Here is a 12402-nt window from a genome sequence, read left to right as displayed (position 1 = left end):
GCGGGCAGCACTGAGGGACCCTGCCCCTCCCCTCCCCCCAGGTCCTTTCCTCCTGCAGCTTCTCTCAGGTGAGACCGACCGTCTCACCCAGCAGCCACTGCCCAGCCGCACTCCAGGCGAGGGCCAGTGCGCCTGTTCCTGACCACTGCAACTCCGCGTCCAGAAGGCCACTTCTCAGCTGGCAAAACTCCTCTCAAATTTAGAATTGGAACTATTTCCTTACTAGTGTCTTTGGCTTAAGTTTTGTCTTTTGAGTTTGAATGCTTAACCCCCAGAGAGACAGAGGGGCAGGAGTGCCAGGCTCCTGGTCTTTACCACAGGAGCCAAGGCCTGCCTGCTGCTGTCTTTCCCCCCTTGGTTTTGTGTTACAAGAGTTGCTGGAGACAGTTTCAGATGATTATTTAATTTGTAAATACTGTACAAATTTTAATAGCTTAAATTGTATATACGGCCAAATAAAAACTTGCATTAACGACTGGTGGGGCTTGTGTCACAGCTCAGTGTGTCTGGTTCCTTTTCCTCGCTGAGCTGTAAACTTGAGTGACTGGAATCTCTAAGGGTGAGGGTTTGTTTTTGTGAAAGCATTCCTGGGGACACTGTCGCCTATTAACCAACTAAGAAGGTATCCCGTTTTACGTATGGAGAAACAGCCCAGAGAAATTCGGTACCCTTAGGTCAGAGGCCAAGTGGGGGAGCCAGGATCTGACAGCTGTTTTAGTTTTATGCTGGGGTGGGTGGGAACTCAGGCCTTCAGCCCCTGGGAGCCCACCGATAGGGCAAGTATTGTGCCTGCTGGCTGGAGGTAGGACAGGATGGCAGGCGAAAGGTCAGCATCCTCCTGCCTGCAGGGCCCTGTGCTGTCTTGATTCAGGTCAGCAGGCTGGGAGGAACTCCCAGGTACTCCCCTGTGGTGTGAACAGGGACCTGGAAGGGAACCCCTACCTCTCCAACAGGTAGACAGAGCCCGGAGGTTAACGTGTGCTCTGTGCCTGCACAGCACTTGGAGCTTAAGACCTCCAGGACCCACACCTGAGCCATCAGCGCACTCCACAGCCTCCACCGAGCCAGGTCCAGCCTAGAGCAAGGGTATGGGTGTGTCCGCAGCAGTGAACTCCGGAGGGTAGGGAAGGAATGTGTCCAGGAGGCCTGCCCTGCCGATCCCTAAACTAGCTGGGCTACTGCTTCCACCAGATGGCTAAGCACTGACGAAGAAGCAGGAGCAGGCTGGAGGGTGGGGGGAGGACAGAGGCTGATGCCACTAGCTTGGCTGCTCTAGGCTGGTCTCCAGTGTCAGCTCTCCCCCAGGACAAACACCTGGGCACAGGGGCCCGTTTGTGCCTTCAATGTCGGCCAGTCCTGACCCCAAAGTCCCTAGGCCCTCACACTCTGCCCCACCCGAGCCCTTTGCCCTGGTCTCTATCCCCTGTGCTGAGGGTTCCAACACCCACCTCCCTCTCCCTGAGAGCCCCTGGACTCCACTCTAGGGGCATCTATCACGCAGACGGCTCAGCGGGCTCTCAGAAGCCCTTCTCCAAAAGCCAGGCTTTGAGCTGCTGGTCAAAGTAGCCCTTGATCCGCAGGGTACCTGTCACTTCATTGACCTGGGTGACAGGTGTCTTCCCCAGCAGCGGGCTCAGAAAGTCTTCCACATCCTTCTTCAGGGCCTGGGGGAAGATGACAAATCAGCGCTGATCAAGAGTCTCTCCCCTCTAAAGGACTCCCAACCCCTTGGTCCTAAAAGAGTCAGGACTAGACCCCAAGCTATCCCCCGCCACTTACCCAGATGTCCCCTTCCACCTTCCGGATCAGAGTCATCTGACGGTTGCCGTGTGTGATGTCCGTGTAGACGGGAATGTTGTGCATCCGAGAACGCCGCACAAAGTAGGGCAGGTTGGGCGGGGGGTCTGTGACAGGGAGGGACAGTGATAAGCCAACTCTTCCTAGACCTCGTGCCACCTCAGTCAAGGCCCTTCCCCTCATAACCTGCAGAGGGTCAGTGCACCCGGCTGGACCAAGCCACTTCCTGACCTCAGGTCAGGGGATCTCCTCTTTCCTTCAGCTTATGGTCAGGACCAAACTGTCCACCACAGCACCTGAGGCCCTGAACAAGGCTTGGCTCTGAGCAGAAGAAGAAACGAAGCCAGGGACATGCCTCCTTGGATTCTAGATTCCCCGGGGGGCAACCTTGCCCTGCTCCAGAGTCAGAGAGGCTGAAATCAGTCTCTGGAACAAAGGGACTGGGATTTATAAGCAAAGCACTGAACACCTACACTATGCTGGCCTCTGCACTAGGACTTTACGGCTGAGCAGAAGATCTCCATTCTGCTGAAACTCAGGTTGGGAGAAGCTAAATGACTAACTCAAGATCACACCGGCAGTGAACAGCACAGCCAAAGTCAACTCCAGAACAGCCTGACTCCAAGCTATGTTTTGTTTTTTTTTTTGAGTTGGAGTCTCACTCTGTTGCTGCATGCTCACGGCCACCGCAACCTCGACCTGCTGTGTTTAAGCAATCCTTCTGCCTCAGCCTTCCGAGTAGCTGGAACCACAGGCATGTGCCACCATGCCTGGCTAATTTATTTTTTATTTATTGTAGAGACAAGGTCTTGCCATGTTGCCCAGGCTGGTCTCAAACCCCTGAGCTCAGGTAATCCTCTTGGCTTTGCCTCCCAAAGTGCTGGGATTACAGGCATGCGCTGGGCCAAGTATGCTCTTACCATGAGACATGGTCTGTTGTGGGGGAAGGGAGGTCCAAGTTCTTGGATCTTCTCTGTTTACTTTTCCCCATATGCAAAGACCCCACCACCACAACAGTGTGGATGGACAGGTACCCGTGGAACAGACGGGTCCACTCCTTGCTCTTCCTTGGGTGTGAGACGCTAACCCTGCAGGATTGCAGCACGATTCCTGAACCCACTGGGGAGTCCAGAGCCTCAGCTGGGCAGTCTGACCACTGAGAGGGAGATGCTTCCCTGAAGCCTTCACGTCATCCCCATCACCCAGCTTACCTCTGGGAGGCTGCCAGCCACTAGGGGTAGGATAATGTTCATGCTTTGGGGGATTTGGAATCCTGGTGGGGGGTAACAGGCGCTCTACAAACTGGTACTCATCCACAGACTCCACAAAGCTGGGGTGGTCCGAAGGCCCTTGGGTCTGGCTCTGAGGCAAAACAAACAAAAATCCCATCTCTCTGACAGCCCACCTAACACAGGATGGGCAGAACTTACGCAAGTAGAGAAAGGAAACAATGCAGGCAGAAAATGGCATAAATAAAAAGGCACAGGGGGTAGGTCTGAAAGTTGTCAGCATCGAAATGAAGTCATGTGGGTCAAAAACCCTGACCAACAGAGCCAGGGAAGGCCATGAGGGGAGGGTTCTTGGGCACAAATGCCTGATAACAAGGACTATCACAAAAGATTGCAAAAACCACAACCTAGTACAAAGGCCGCTGCAGTCTTACACAGAAAAATATTTCTGTAAGGGCTTCTGCCCAGCACCTGCCCGTCCAGCCGAGACTGGTACCACCCTTGCTACTGATTCTTACAGCCAAGGATTAGTATTTCAAAACAATTATGCGATCCTCATTTTTCCTTGAAAAACTTGTCTTCCTTTACCTCCCTGATACGCACGGAGTGTATGCCCATTCCAGAATAAATCTCATTTTCTTTCAGTCTCTGCCTGTTACTCAGATTGACAAAAGAAAGCGCTGGACTTCAATTCTGCATGGAATGGGGTACAGGTGGGACCAAAAAGCTCAAACACTCTGTACGGCCTGCCTCTCTTAGGATTCCTGTGGGGCTCAAAGGAGAGGTAAGTACCCTTCTGAAAAACCAATGAAACTTAGGAATTTATTTACTTATTTGTTTGTTTTTTTATTTTGTAGAGTTGGAGTCTCACTCTGTCACCGAGGCTGGAATGCAGTGGCACGCTCCCGTCCACTGCAGCCATGGCCTGCTGGGCTCCGGCGATCCTTCCGCCTCAGCCTTCCAAGTAGCTGGAACTACAGGCGCACACTACCACACCCGGCTGATTTTTGAGTTATTGTAGAGATGAGGTCTCGCCAGGTTGTCCAGGTGGGTCTCGAACCCGCGGGCTCAGGCAATCCACTCGCCTCAGTCTCCCAAAGTGCTGGGATTACAGGCTGAGCCACTGAGCCCAGCCCATGTTTCAGTATTTAAACATCCAGTTGAAAAATACTAGTTCTAGATCGGGCATTCTGAGCAATTATGATAACTCACATTCATACTATAGGACCTCGCCCCTCATCTGGAACGGTTTGGCCTCATAAGCACATTCCCAGGCACCGTATTAACTGCTTTACAGATACTGTCTTCACTTAACTTTTTTTTTGAGTTGGATTGTCACTCTGTCACCCAGGGTGGAGTGCAATGGCTGGCCACTGCAGACTCGACCAGCAAGCCAAGATGATCCTTCCTCCTCAGCCTTCCAAGTAGCTGGAACCACAGGCGTGGCCCACCCACCGGGCTGGCCTCAAACCCCCAGCTCAGGCAATCCTCTCACCTCCGCCTCCCCAAGTGCTGGGATTACAGGCGTGAGCCACGGTGCCCAGCCACTTAATTTTTATAGCGTGACAAGTTAGGCCCTTGATCACAATCCTTTTTACAGCCAAGAAAGACTGACATTAAGAAATAATGTCACTTTGGGAGGCAGGGGTGAGAGGACTGCCTGAGCCCAGGCCGGGCAACTTAGTGAGACCTCCTTTCCACAATAAGTAAAAAAATTTGCTGTGCATGGTGGCCCGTGCCTCTAGTTCTACTTGGAAGACTGAGGGGAAAGGATCGCCTGAGCCCAGCAGGTTGAGGCTGCAGTGACTGTGGCCGTGCCACTACACTCCAGCCTGGACGACAGAGTGAGGCTCCAACTCAAAAAAGAGAGAGAGAAAGGGAGGGGAAGGGAAGAAAAGGAAAGAAAAGAAAGAATTATAAATTCTTTAGTTAATGTCGCACTCTGGAGTCTGTCCTCCCATCCCTCAGTCTAAAGACCCTTCCTGAACACTTCTCCTAACAGATACCCCGTAGTCCTGATAGGCTCGAGATTACAACGAGAGCAGAGAAGCAGGATGAACTGGCTGCACATCAGGAGCTCTGGGTATCCCAAACTGTCGCCAATGACCCGGGGCCAGCCCCCACCCTGTGGAACGGTTTCCCCTTCGAGAGATTAGACAGCGAGAGACGATGCACAGCTCCTCTCAGTCCTGGCCAACCCAGGCCGTTCGAAAGCCGGATTCCAACCCCAACACGACTCCCAAGGCGCTCTGCAGCCTGCCACTTTCTCTCTCGTGTTGGTCTCTAGCCAGGCGCAGTGGCTCACACCTGTAAATCCCAGCACTTTGGGAGGCCGAGGCGAAAGGAATGCCTGAGCCCCGGAGTTCGAGACCCGCCTGGACAACATGGGGAGACCTCAAATCCACGATACACTTGAACAATCAGCCGGGCGGGTTGGTGAGCGCCCGTCGTCCCAGATGCTGAGGCGGAAGGATCGCCTGAGCCCAGCAGGTCGAGGCTGCGGTGGCCGTGAGCGTGTCACGGCCCTCCAGCCTGGGCGACACAGTAGACTCCGACTCAAGAAAAAAAAAATTGGTGTCTACACTCAAGACAAGGACTCCCGATCAGACGGGAAAAGCAAGGCCCAAGTAGGGATGCGGTTTTCAGAGCTGCAACGCCCACCAAGAGAGTCTCACCCCCTGCCCGCTTCCCTCCGCCCCAGAGCCCAGAGCTCTCACCAGCAGCCGCAGCGCGTGGCCCGGCTGGACGCCGGTTCGCCAGCAACGCAGCGTCGACCGAAACACTGCAGCGGCCATCTTGGACGATCCCGAGACGCCGGCCTTCGGCGCGCGCATCGGTCAGGCCCCGCCCCCTTGCTGCGCGCGCAGCCTGGACAGGAAGCCCGCCTGCACAGAAGCCTAAGGGGCGGGGCCAGGGCCGCCTGGAACGGTACAAATACCGGGGGCGCTCGCGGTCGCTCGGCATTGACGTAGCACGCAGCCGGTAGTGTGAACGCGCGCGCCCTCGCTCCTTCCTCTTTCTCGACTCCATCTTCGCCGTAGTGGCAGTCGGGGCCGCGGCTCAGGTAAGTTCGGAGCCGCCGTCGAATCCGGGAGGCTGAGCAGCTCGGCCGCGAGGTCAGGGAACGCGGAGGAGACCGAGGAACGGGGACGACTCTCCGGTCCGCATCCGAGCTCCCCGGCAGGCCCCGCCTGCCCCACGTGAAACCACCCCGGCTACCCCCGTCCGGTCGCGCCTGGGCCGCTTTCCGCTCCCCGACCCCTTCTCTCCTGGGGTGCTTCCCCTCTTACGAGCCCTCTTTCCTCCCTCAGTCGCCACCATGCAGCTCTTCGTCCGCGCCCAGAAACTGCACACCCTCGAGGTGACCGGCCGGGAGACGGTAGCCCAGATCAAGGTAAGGCTGCTCGGGCCGCCCGTCGGGTTCCGGGGTCCTGCGCCCCTCCTTCCTCCCGCGCCCCCGCGGGATGGCTCACAGAGTCCCTTTTCTTCCTGCAGGCTCAGGTGGCCGCGCTGGAGGGTATCGCCCCAGAAGATCAGGTTGTGCTCCTGGAGGGCTCGCCGCTGGAGGATGAGGCCACCCTGGGCCAGTGTGGGGTGGAGGCCCTGGCCACTCTGGAAGTAGCCGGCCGCATGCTCGGAGGTGAGAGAGGGAGGGGCATGGGGGGTTTTTTTGGGTTTTTTTTTTTTTTTGAGTTGGAGTCTCACTCGCTCAGACTGGAGTGCAGTGGCCGCTCCCGGCCACCGCAGCCTCGACCTGCTGGATTCCGCCTCAGCCTTCCGAGTAGCCGGAATTATAGGCGCGTACTACCACGCCCGGATGATTTTTGATTTATTGTAGAGATGAGGTCTTGCCAAGTTGCCCAGGCGGGTCTCAACCCGCGGGCTCAGGCAATCCACTTACCTCAGCCTCCCAAAGGCGCGGGATTACAGGCTGAGCCACCGAGTCCGGCCGAGGGGCATGTTTTGGGGGTTTTTTTTGACTTGGTGTCTCACTGTGTTGCCCAGGCTGGAGGACAGTGGCATACTGCTCACAGCCACCGCAGTCTCGACCTGCTGGGCTCAGGCGATCCTTCAGCCTCAGCCTTCCAAGGAGCTGGAACGACTGGCATGCACCACCACGCCCGGCTAATTTTTTTATTTATTGTAGAGACAAGGTCTCACCAAGTTGCCAGGGCCGGTCTCCAACCCCTGGGCTCAGGCAATCCTCTCCCCTCATCCTCCCAGAATGCTGGGATTATTGGCATGAACCACTGTGCCCAGCCAGGAATGTTTTTTGAACCTCCCATAAGCACCTAATTGATGGGTGTGGGGTGCATGGGCCTGGCAGCTGTCACTTAGATTGATTCTTTTTATTTACTCATTTATTTTTGAGTTGGAATCTCCCTCTGTCACCCAAGCTGGAGGGCAGTGGCACACTCACGGCCACCGCAGCCTCGACCTGCTGGGCTCAGGTGATCCTTCCGCCTCAGCCTCCCAAGTAGCTGGAACTACAGGGGCAAGCCACCACACCCAGCTAATTTTTTTGTATTTATTGTAGAGACGAGGTCTCACCAAGTTGCCCAGGCTGGTCTCAAACCCCAGAACTCAGACAATCCTCTTTCCTCTGCCTCCCAAAGTGCTGGGATTACAGGCATGAGCCACCACGCCCAACTGAGATTGATTTTTACACTTCTCAAAATAAACTCTTCAAGGAAGATTCTTAGGACACTGAGCCAGACAGTAGTTATATTTCAGTCATTTACCAGGTTGTCTGGCTCTCAGTGTCCTCACTAAAATTAGGTCAGACCAGACCCCCAAGGTGCTCTTCAGTTTAAGTCAGGAGCTGATAAGTTGCCACGTGGAACTTGGTCAGAGGTCGAGCTTCTGCGACTTTGTTCTCACTAACCTACTGGATCCAGCTTTTCTTTAAAGGCTTGAGTGGAGGGAAGAGGGATTCTGCTGGGCTGTGCCTTCTTGTCTTAACCTACTACTATCCTTTCCGCCACAGGTAAAGTCCATGGTTCCCTTGCTCGTGCTGGGAAAGTGAGAGGTCAGACTCCTAAGGTGAGTGAGGGCGCTCGTGACGGTGTCTGGGCCATGCTTGTGTTTTCCTGTCACAGGTAAAGCAAGACTGGACTCCTGCCCTGTCTGCCTCCTGCCTCCCTAGAGATTACTTGGGCGTGGAAGAGGTCAGCCTGGGTCTGATTAGGCCTCCCTTTTCCCAGGTGGCCAAACAAGAGAAGAAGAAGAAGAAGACGGGCCGGGCCAAGCGGAGAATGCAGTACAACCGGCGTTTTGTCAATGTTGTGCCTACCTTTGGCAAGAAGAAGGGCCCCAATGCCAACTCCTAAGTCCTTAGTGATCCTGACTTTCTCCAATAAAGCAATTTAGCCCGGTCACCTCATTGTTTCATTTTCCTTTTTTCTTAGAAGGCAGTATCTATTGAGAGGACAGAAAAGCTCCCACAGTGGGAGGGCACCTGAAGTGGCCAGTTTCATTTTCATTTGCAGGGCGTCGGGGAGAGGTGTGGCTTCTAGGGCGGGTGGTGTGCTCCTAGAACAGTGAGGCAGGAACGGCGGGGGCCCTTGGTTGTGGGGGGGCCGTCAATCTGCAAGAGAAGCTTCCCGTGGAGAATCAGTAACCTCAGATGGAGAGTTTGGGAAATTCCCTATCCTAATTCACTTAATTTCCCCAAGTCCTTTTTCATCTTCTAAACAGAGACAGTAGCAGGAATTACTGGTGGGAGGTTTGTTACGGAGGCACAACAGAAGGGAGGTAGGGACAGAAGGGGTTTGGGTAGAAGGTGAATCTGGCCTTTTCCTGAACTTGGGTCCAGCTGTGGCCTCAGTAGAGTCCAGGGCAGGCACCTGATCTGCCTCAGCTTTAGGAATCAATACTGCTTTGTTACTTTGGCACCTTGGTGGTGGCTGACCTTGTTTGTGTCTCAGCGATTGGCTGGCCTTGCTAACCTAATCACGCCTGTGATTGGATAGCGGGTGGTTGGTGTTCCCAAAAGTGGAGTTTCTCCTGAGTTTGAGCTGGATTCAAGTTTCCTTTTTAGCAAGGGAGACTGCCAGCACGTCTGTACCCCACTCATTGATTCAGCTAGAAGTTTTTCTGGTTTTGTTTTTTGAGTTGGAGTCACTCCGTCGCCCAGGCTGGAGTGCAGTGGCACGCTCAAGCCACCCCAGCGTGAACCCGCCGTGCTCAGGCAATCTTCCAAGTAGCCAGAACTACAGGCGCGTGCTACCACGCACGGCTAATTTTTTAATTTATTGTAGAGATGAGGTCTTGCCAAGATGCCCAGGCTGTTCTCAAACCCATGGGCTCAGGCAGTCCCCTCACCTCAGCCTCCCCAGCTAAAACTTTGAACCTGTTGGTTCTTAGAATATAGCAGCATCCCCATGGGGTAAAAGCCTTGGGCTCTAGACTTTGCCTGAGCTTAGACTCCTTATTTTTCTGCTCTGTTTATTTGCTGACTGGCCTTGAACTAACTCATAATTAATTAATTATTGAGTCAGAGTCTCACTCTGTCCCCAGGTTGGGGTGCAGGGGCACATTCACACCCACCGCAGCCTCGACCTACTGGGCTCCGACGATCCTTCCACCTCAGCCCCCCAAGTAGCTGGAACCACAGGTGTGCGCCACCACTTCCGGCTAATTTTTTGATTTATTGTAGCGATGAAGTCTTGCCGTGTTGCTCAGGCTGGTCTTGAACCCCTGAACTCAGGTAATCCTCTTGCCGCCACCTCCCAAAGTGCTGGAATTACAGGGATGAGCCATAGCACCCGATTACTAACTTGTAATTTAATCTCTGCCGTCATCTCTATACAGTTGGCTGTGAGGACTAAATTAAAGGATGCAAAAGTGCTTACTTAGACCAGCACGGATTTCAAAGTGTTAATGACCATGTTGTGAGAAAGAGACAAGCCAGCACGCTGAGTCTAATTAATTATGAGTCCTTTATTAACACGTGGGTCAAGAGCAGGCTCACGCCAGAAAAACTCTTGACACCTGAAGTATGCCAGCAAGAAGCTTATAAAGGCAAAACCCACCAGTGGGCTACATAGCAGGGGGTGAGGGTACAAGGAACTAAAAACGAAAGGAACGATTTCTTGGATTTCAGTTAGCAAGGCATACAATTACACAGAACTTGTGGCTAGGGAGTTTTGCAAATGGTCAACATGAACGGTCAACGTGATCAGCTCACAGGAACTCAGCTGTGGGTCTGTGGTCATGGGAACGTTACAATGATACGTACACAATGGGGGTTCATTTTTAGGTCAAGCAGGCAGTTAAGATGGAAGACTTAACAAGATGGAGTTACTTATGTTAAGTGAGCTATTACAGATTATTATTACTTACATCAAGCATTAAGCAAACTAGTCTTATACTAAGCAAGCTATTTATAAACCATTATTGGTTTTTTCAGATATTTCGATAGTTAGTGCAAATATTGGCTATTTTTGCTTCTTGTGCCAAGACATGACTTCTACCTTTTAGCAGCTTAGCTTTTCATGGGGAAAGTGAGGGAACTAAATAGTGGCAAGTATTATGACCTCAAAGAAAGGGTGCTGTCATGAAAGGGAGAAAGGGAACAGACATTATCCCTAGGTAGGGCCTCTGAAGATGAGGTGTGTGAGACCTGGAATGAGCCAATCAAGTGACGGGGTAGTAAACGGGTTCCAATCAGGAAGACAGCTAGGGCAGGGTCAGAGGTGATGTTTCCGGGTAGGTGACCAGTCCTGCAGGTCCTTGTCAGCCAGGGAGAGGAATTAGAGTTTGAGTGCAACCATGATGCGGGTCACCGAAAGGTTTTGGGTAAAAGCCCCATGTGATCTGACCAGTGACCTAATTTCTCAGGCAGATGTTTCTGGAGGGCTGGCAAGAAAGTTGAGAAAAACAAAGTGTTGTCATCCAGGTGAGGGGTCACATAGCTTAGACCCCCAGTAGTAGTGGAGACTAAGGAAAGCTTTCAGGTCCATCTTCATGTCGGGAAATACATGATCCGTATGAAATACAAGGTATTTTGGAGCCGGGTGCTGTGGCTCAAGCACTTTGGGGATTCGAGACCAGCCTAGGCAACTTGGTGAGACCTCGTCTCTACAATAAGTGAAAAATGTAGCCGGGCATGGTGGCACGCACCTGTGGTTCTAGCTACTTGGAAGGCTGAGGCAGAAAGAGGATCATCTGAGTCCAGCAGGCAGAGGCTGCAGTGGTGGTGAGTATGCCACTGCACTCCAGCCTGGTTGACAGTGAGACTCCACTCCAACTCTGGTTTTTTGTTTTTGTTTTTATTGAGTCACAGTCTCACTCTGTCACCCAGGCTGGAGTGCAGTGGCATTCTCACAGCCACTGCAGCCTTCACCTGCTGGGCTCAGGCTATCCTTCCACCTCGGCCTTACAAGTAGCCAGAACTACAGGTGCATGCCACCACGCTCAGCTATCTTTTTAATTTATCGTAGAGATAAAGTCTTGCCATGATGCCCAGTCTGGTCTGGAACCCCTGTACTCAGGCAAATCTCTCGCCTCTGCCTCTCAAAGTGCTGGTGTGAGCCACCACACCTGGTTAGGGGCCAAATTTTTGTTTGTTCTTTCTGTTTTTGAGTTGGAGCCTCGACCTGCTGGGCTCAGGCCCCCCTTCCGCCTCAGCCTTCCAAGCAGCCGGAACTACAGGTGCATGCCACTATGTCCGGCTAATTTTTTTATTTATTGTAGCGATGAGGTCTTGCCAAGTTGCCCGGGCTGGTCGCGAACCCGCACACTCAGGCAATCCACTCGCCTGGGCCTCCCAAAGCGCTGGGATTATAGGCTTGACCGCCGCGCCGGCCGAAGAGGCCATATTTGGGTGCGACCACTAGGGGGCGAGCTGGGACAGGCGGAGCGCTCTCCTGACGCGTTTCCGCCCTCCCTGCGTCATCATGCCGGGAGGGCCCCGAACAGCGGCTTCTGCGCCGGCCCAAGCCCTCCTGGGGAAAGGGGCGGGGCTTGGCTGCCGAGTGCGGGCGAAAGTTGCCGAGAGTCCTCGGAAACTCCACCCGGCCTAAGCCCTCCGTCGGCCCGCCGAGAGGCGGAAGTAGCGGCAGAAGCGCCGGAAGTGCCGAGCTCCCTGCAGCACGCGGCGCCCGTTGTCATGGAGCCGGCCGGGCCCTGCGCCTCCTGCCCCGCCGGGGCGGCCCAGCCGGCGCGCTACACCTGCCCGCGCTGCAACGCGCCCTACTGCTCGCTGCGCTGCTACCGGGCGCATGGCGCCTGCGCCGAAGACTTCTACCGCGACCAGGTGCTGGGGGAGCTCCGCGGCCGCAGCGCCTCGCCCAGCCGCCTGGCCCGCGCTCTGCGCCGGCTGCGCCAGCAACGCGAGACCGAGGACGAGCCCGACGCGGCAGGCCCCGGCCCC

General features: G+C 54.3%; 3 protein-coding genes across 4 annotated transcripts in view; 2 read left to right on the top strand and 1 right to left on the bottom strand.

The window, feature by feature from the left end:
* Positions 1-383: 383 nt before the first annotated feature.
* Positions 384-5821, bottom strand: MRPL49 (mitochondrial ribosomal protein L49). The gene is made up of 4 exons (XM_008058046.2): positions 5744-5821; positions 3009-3159; positions 1780-1904; positions 384-1664 (listed from the first exon to the last, which is right to left on the bottom strand). Exons 1-4 carry the CDS (start codon positions 5819-5821, stop codon positions 1518-1520), a joined length of 501 nt encoding a protein of 166 aa, XP_008056237.1. The 3' UTR covers positions 384-1517.
* A 168-nt stretch (positions 5822-5989) lies between these two features.
* FAU (FAU, ubiquitin like and ribosomal protein S30 fusion) lies at positions 5990-8404 on the top strand. Of its 2 annotated transcripts, none has more exons than XM_008058045.1 (5): positions 5990-6090; positions 6338-6420; positions 6522-6666; positions 8014-8069; positions 8231-8404. In XM_008058045.1, the coding sequence occupies exons 2-5, from the start codon at positions 6346-6348 to the stop codon at positions 8354-8356; spliced, it is 402 nt and encodes a 133-aa protein (XP_008056236.1). In that variant the 5' UTR covers positions 5990-6090; positions 6338-6345; the 3' UTR covers positions 8357-8404. The 2 variants fall into 2 exon arrangements, with proteins under 2 accessions (XP_008056236.1, XP_021568011.1); XM_021712336.1 differs by having other exon boundaries at positions 5997-6072; positions 6320-6420.
* Positions 8405-12138: 3734 nt separating this feature from the next.
* Positions 12139-12402, top strand: part of ZNHIT2 (zinc finger HIT-type containing 2) — a 1195-nt gene continuing 931 nt past the window's right edge. Inside the window, exon 1 of the mRNA XM_021712337.1 lies at positions 12139-12397. Within this exon, the coding sequence (XP_021568012.1) occupies positions 12139-12397 (259 nt within the window). The remainder of the gene's footprint in view (positions 12398-12402) is intronic.

The sequence above is a fragment of the Carlito syrichta genome, unplaced genomic scaffold (assembly GCF_000164805.1).
Source record: "Carlito syrichta isolate Samal-C Ts95f unplaced genomic scaffold, Tarsius_syrichta-2.0.1 Scaffold303190, whole genome shotgun sequence".
Classification (NCBI taxonomy): Eukaryota; Metazoa; Chordata; class Mammalia; order Primates; family Tarsiidae; genus Carlito; species Carlito syrichta.
The sequence above is the reverse complement of the archived record's forward strand: the minus strand, read 5'-3'. Positions and strand labels throughout refer to the sequence as shown.

Coding starts and splice junctions, on each gene's coding strand:
- MRPL49 (XM_008058046.2), bottom strand. CDS start 5,821: ATGGCCGCTGCAGTGTTTCGGTCGACGCTGCGTTGCTGGCGAACCGGC. Junction 3,160..5,743: donor GCCACGCGCTGCGGCTGCTG/GTGAGAGCTCTG, acceptor GTTTTGCCTCAG/AGCCAGACCCAAGGGCCTTC. Junction 1,665..1,779: donor AGGTGGAAGGGGACATCTGG/GTAAGTGGCGGG, acceptor ATCTTCCCCCAG/GCCCTGAAGAAGGATGTGGA.
- FAU (XM_008058045.1), top strand. CDS start 6,346: ATGCAGCTCTTCGTCCGCGCCCAGAAACTGCACACCCTCGAGGTGACC. Junction 6,421..6,521: donor AGACGGTAGCCCAGATCAAG/GTAAGGCTGCTC, acceptor TTCTTCCTGCAG/GCTCAGGTGGCCGCGCTGGA. Junction 8,070..8,230: donor TGAGAGGTCAGACTCCTAAG/GTGAGTGAGGGC, acceptor CCCTTTTCCCAG/GTGGCCAAACAAGAGAAGAA.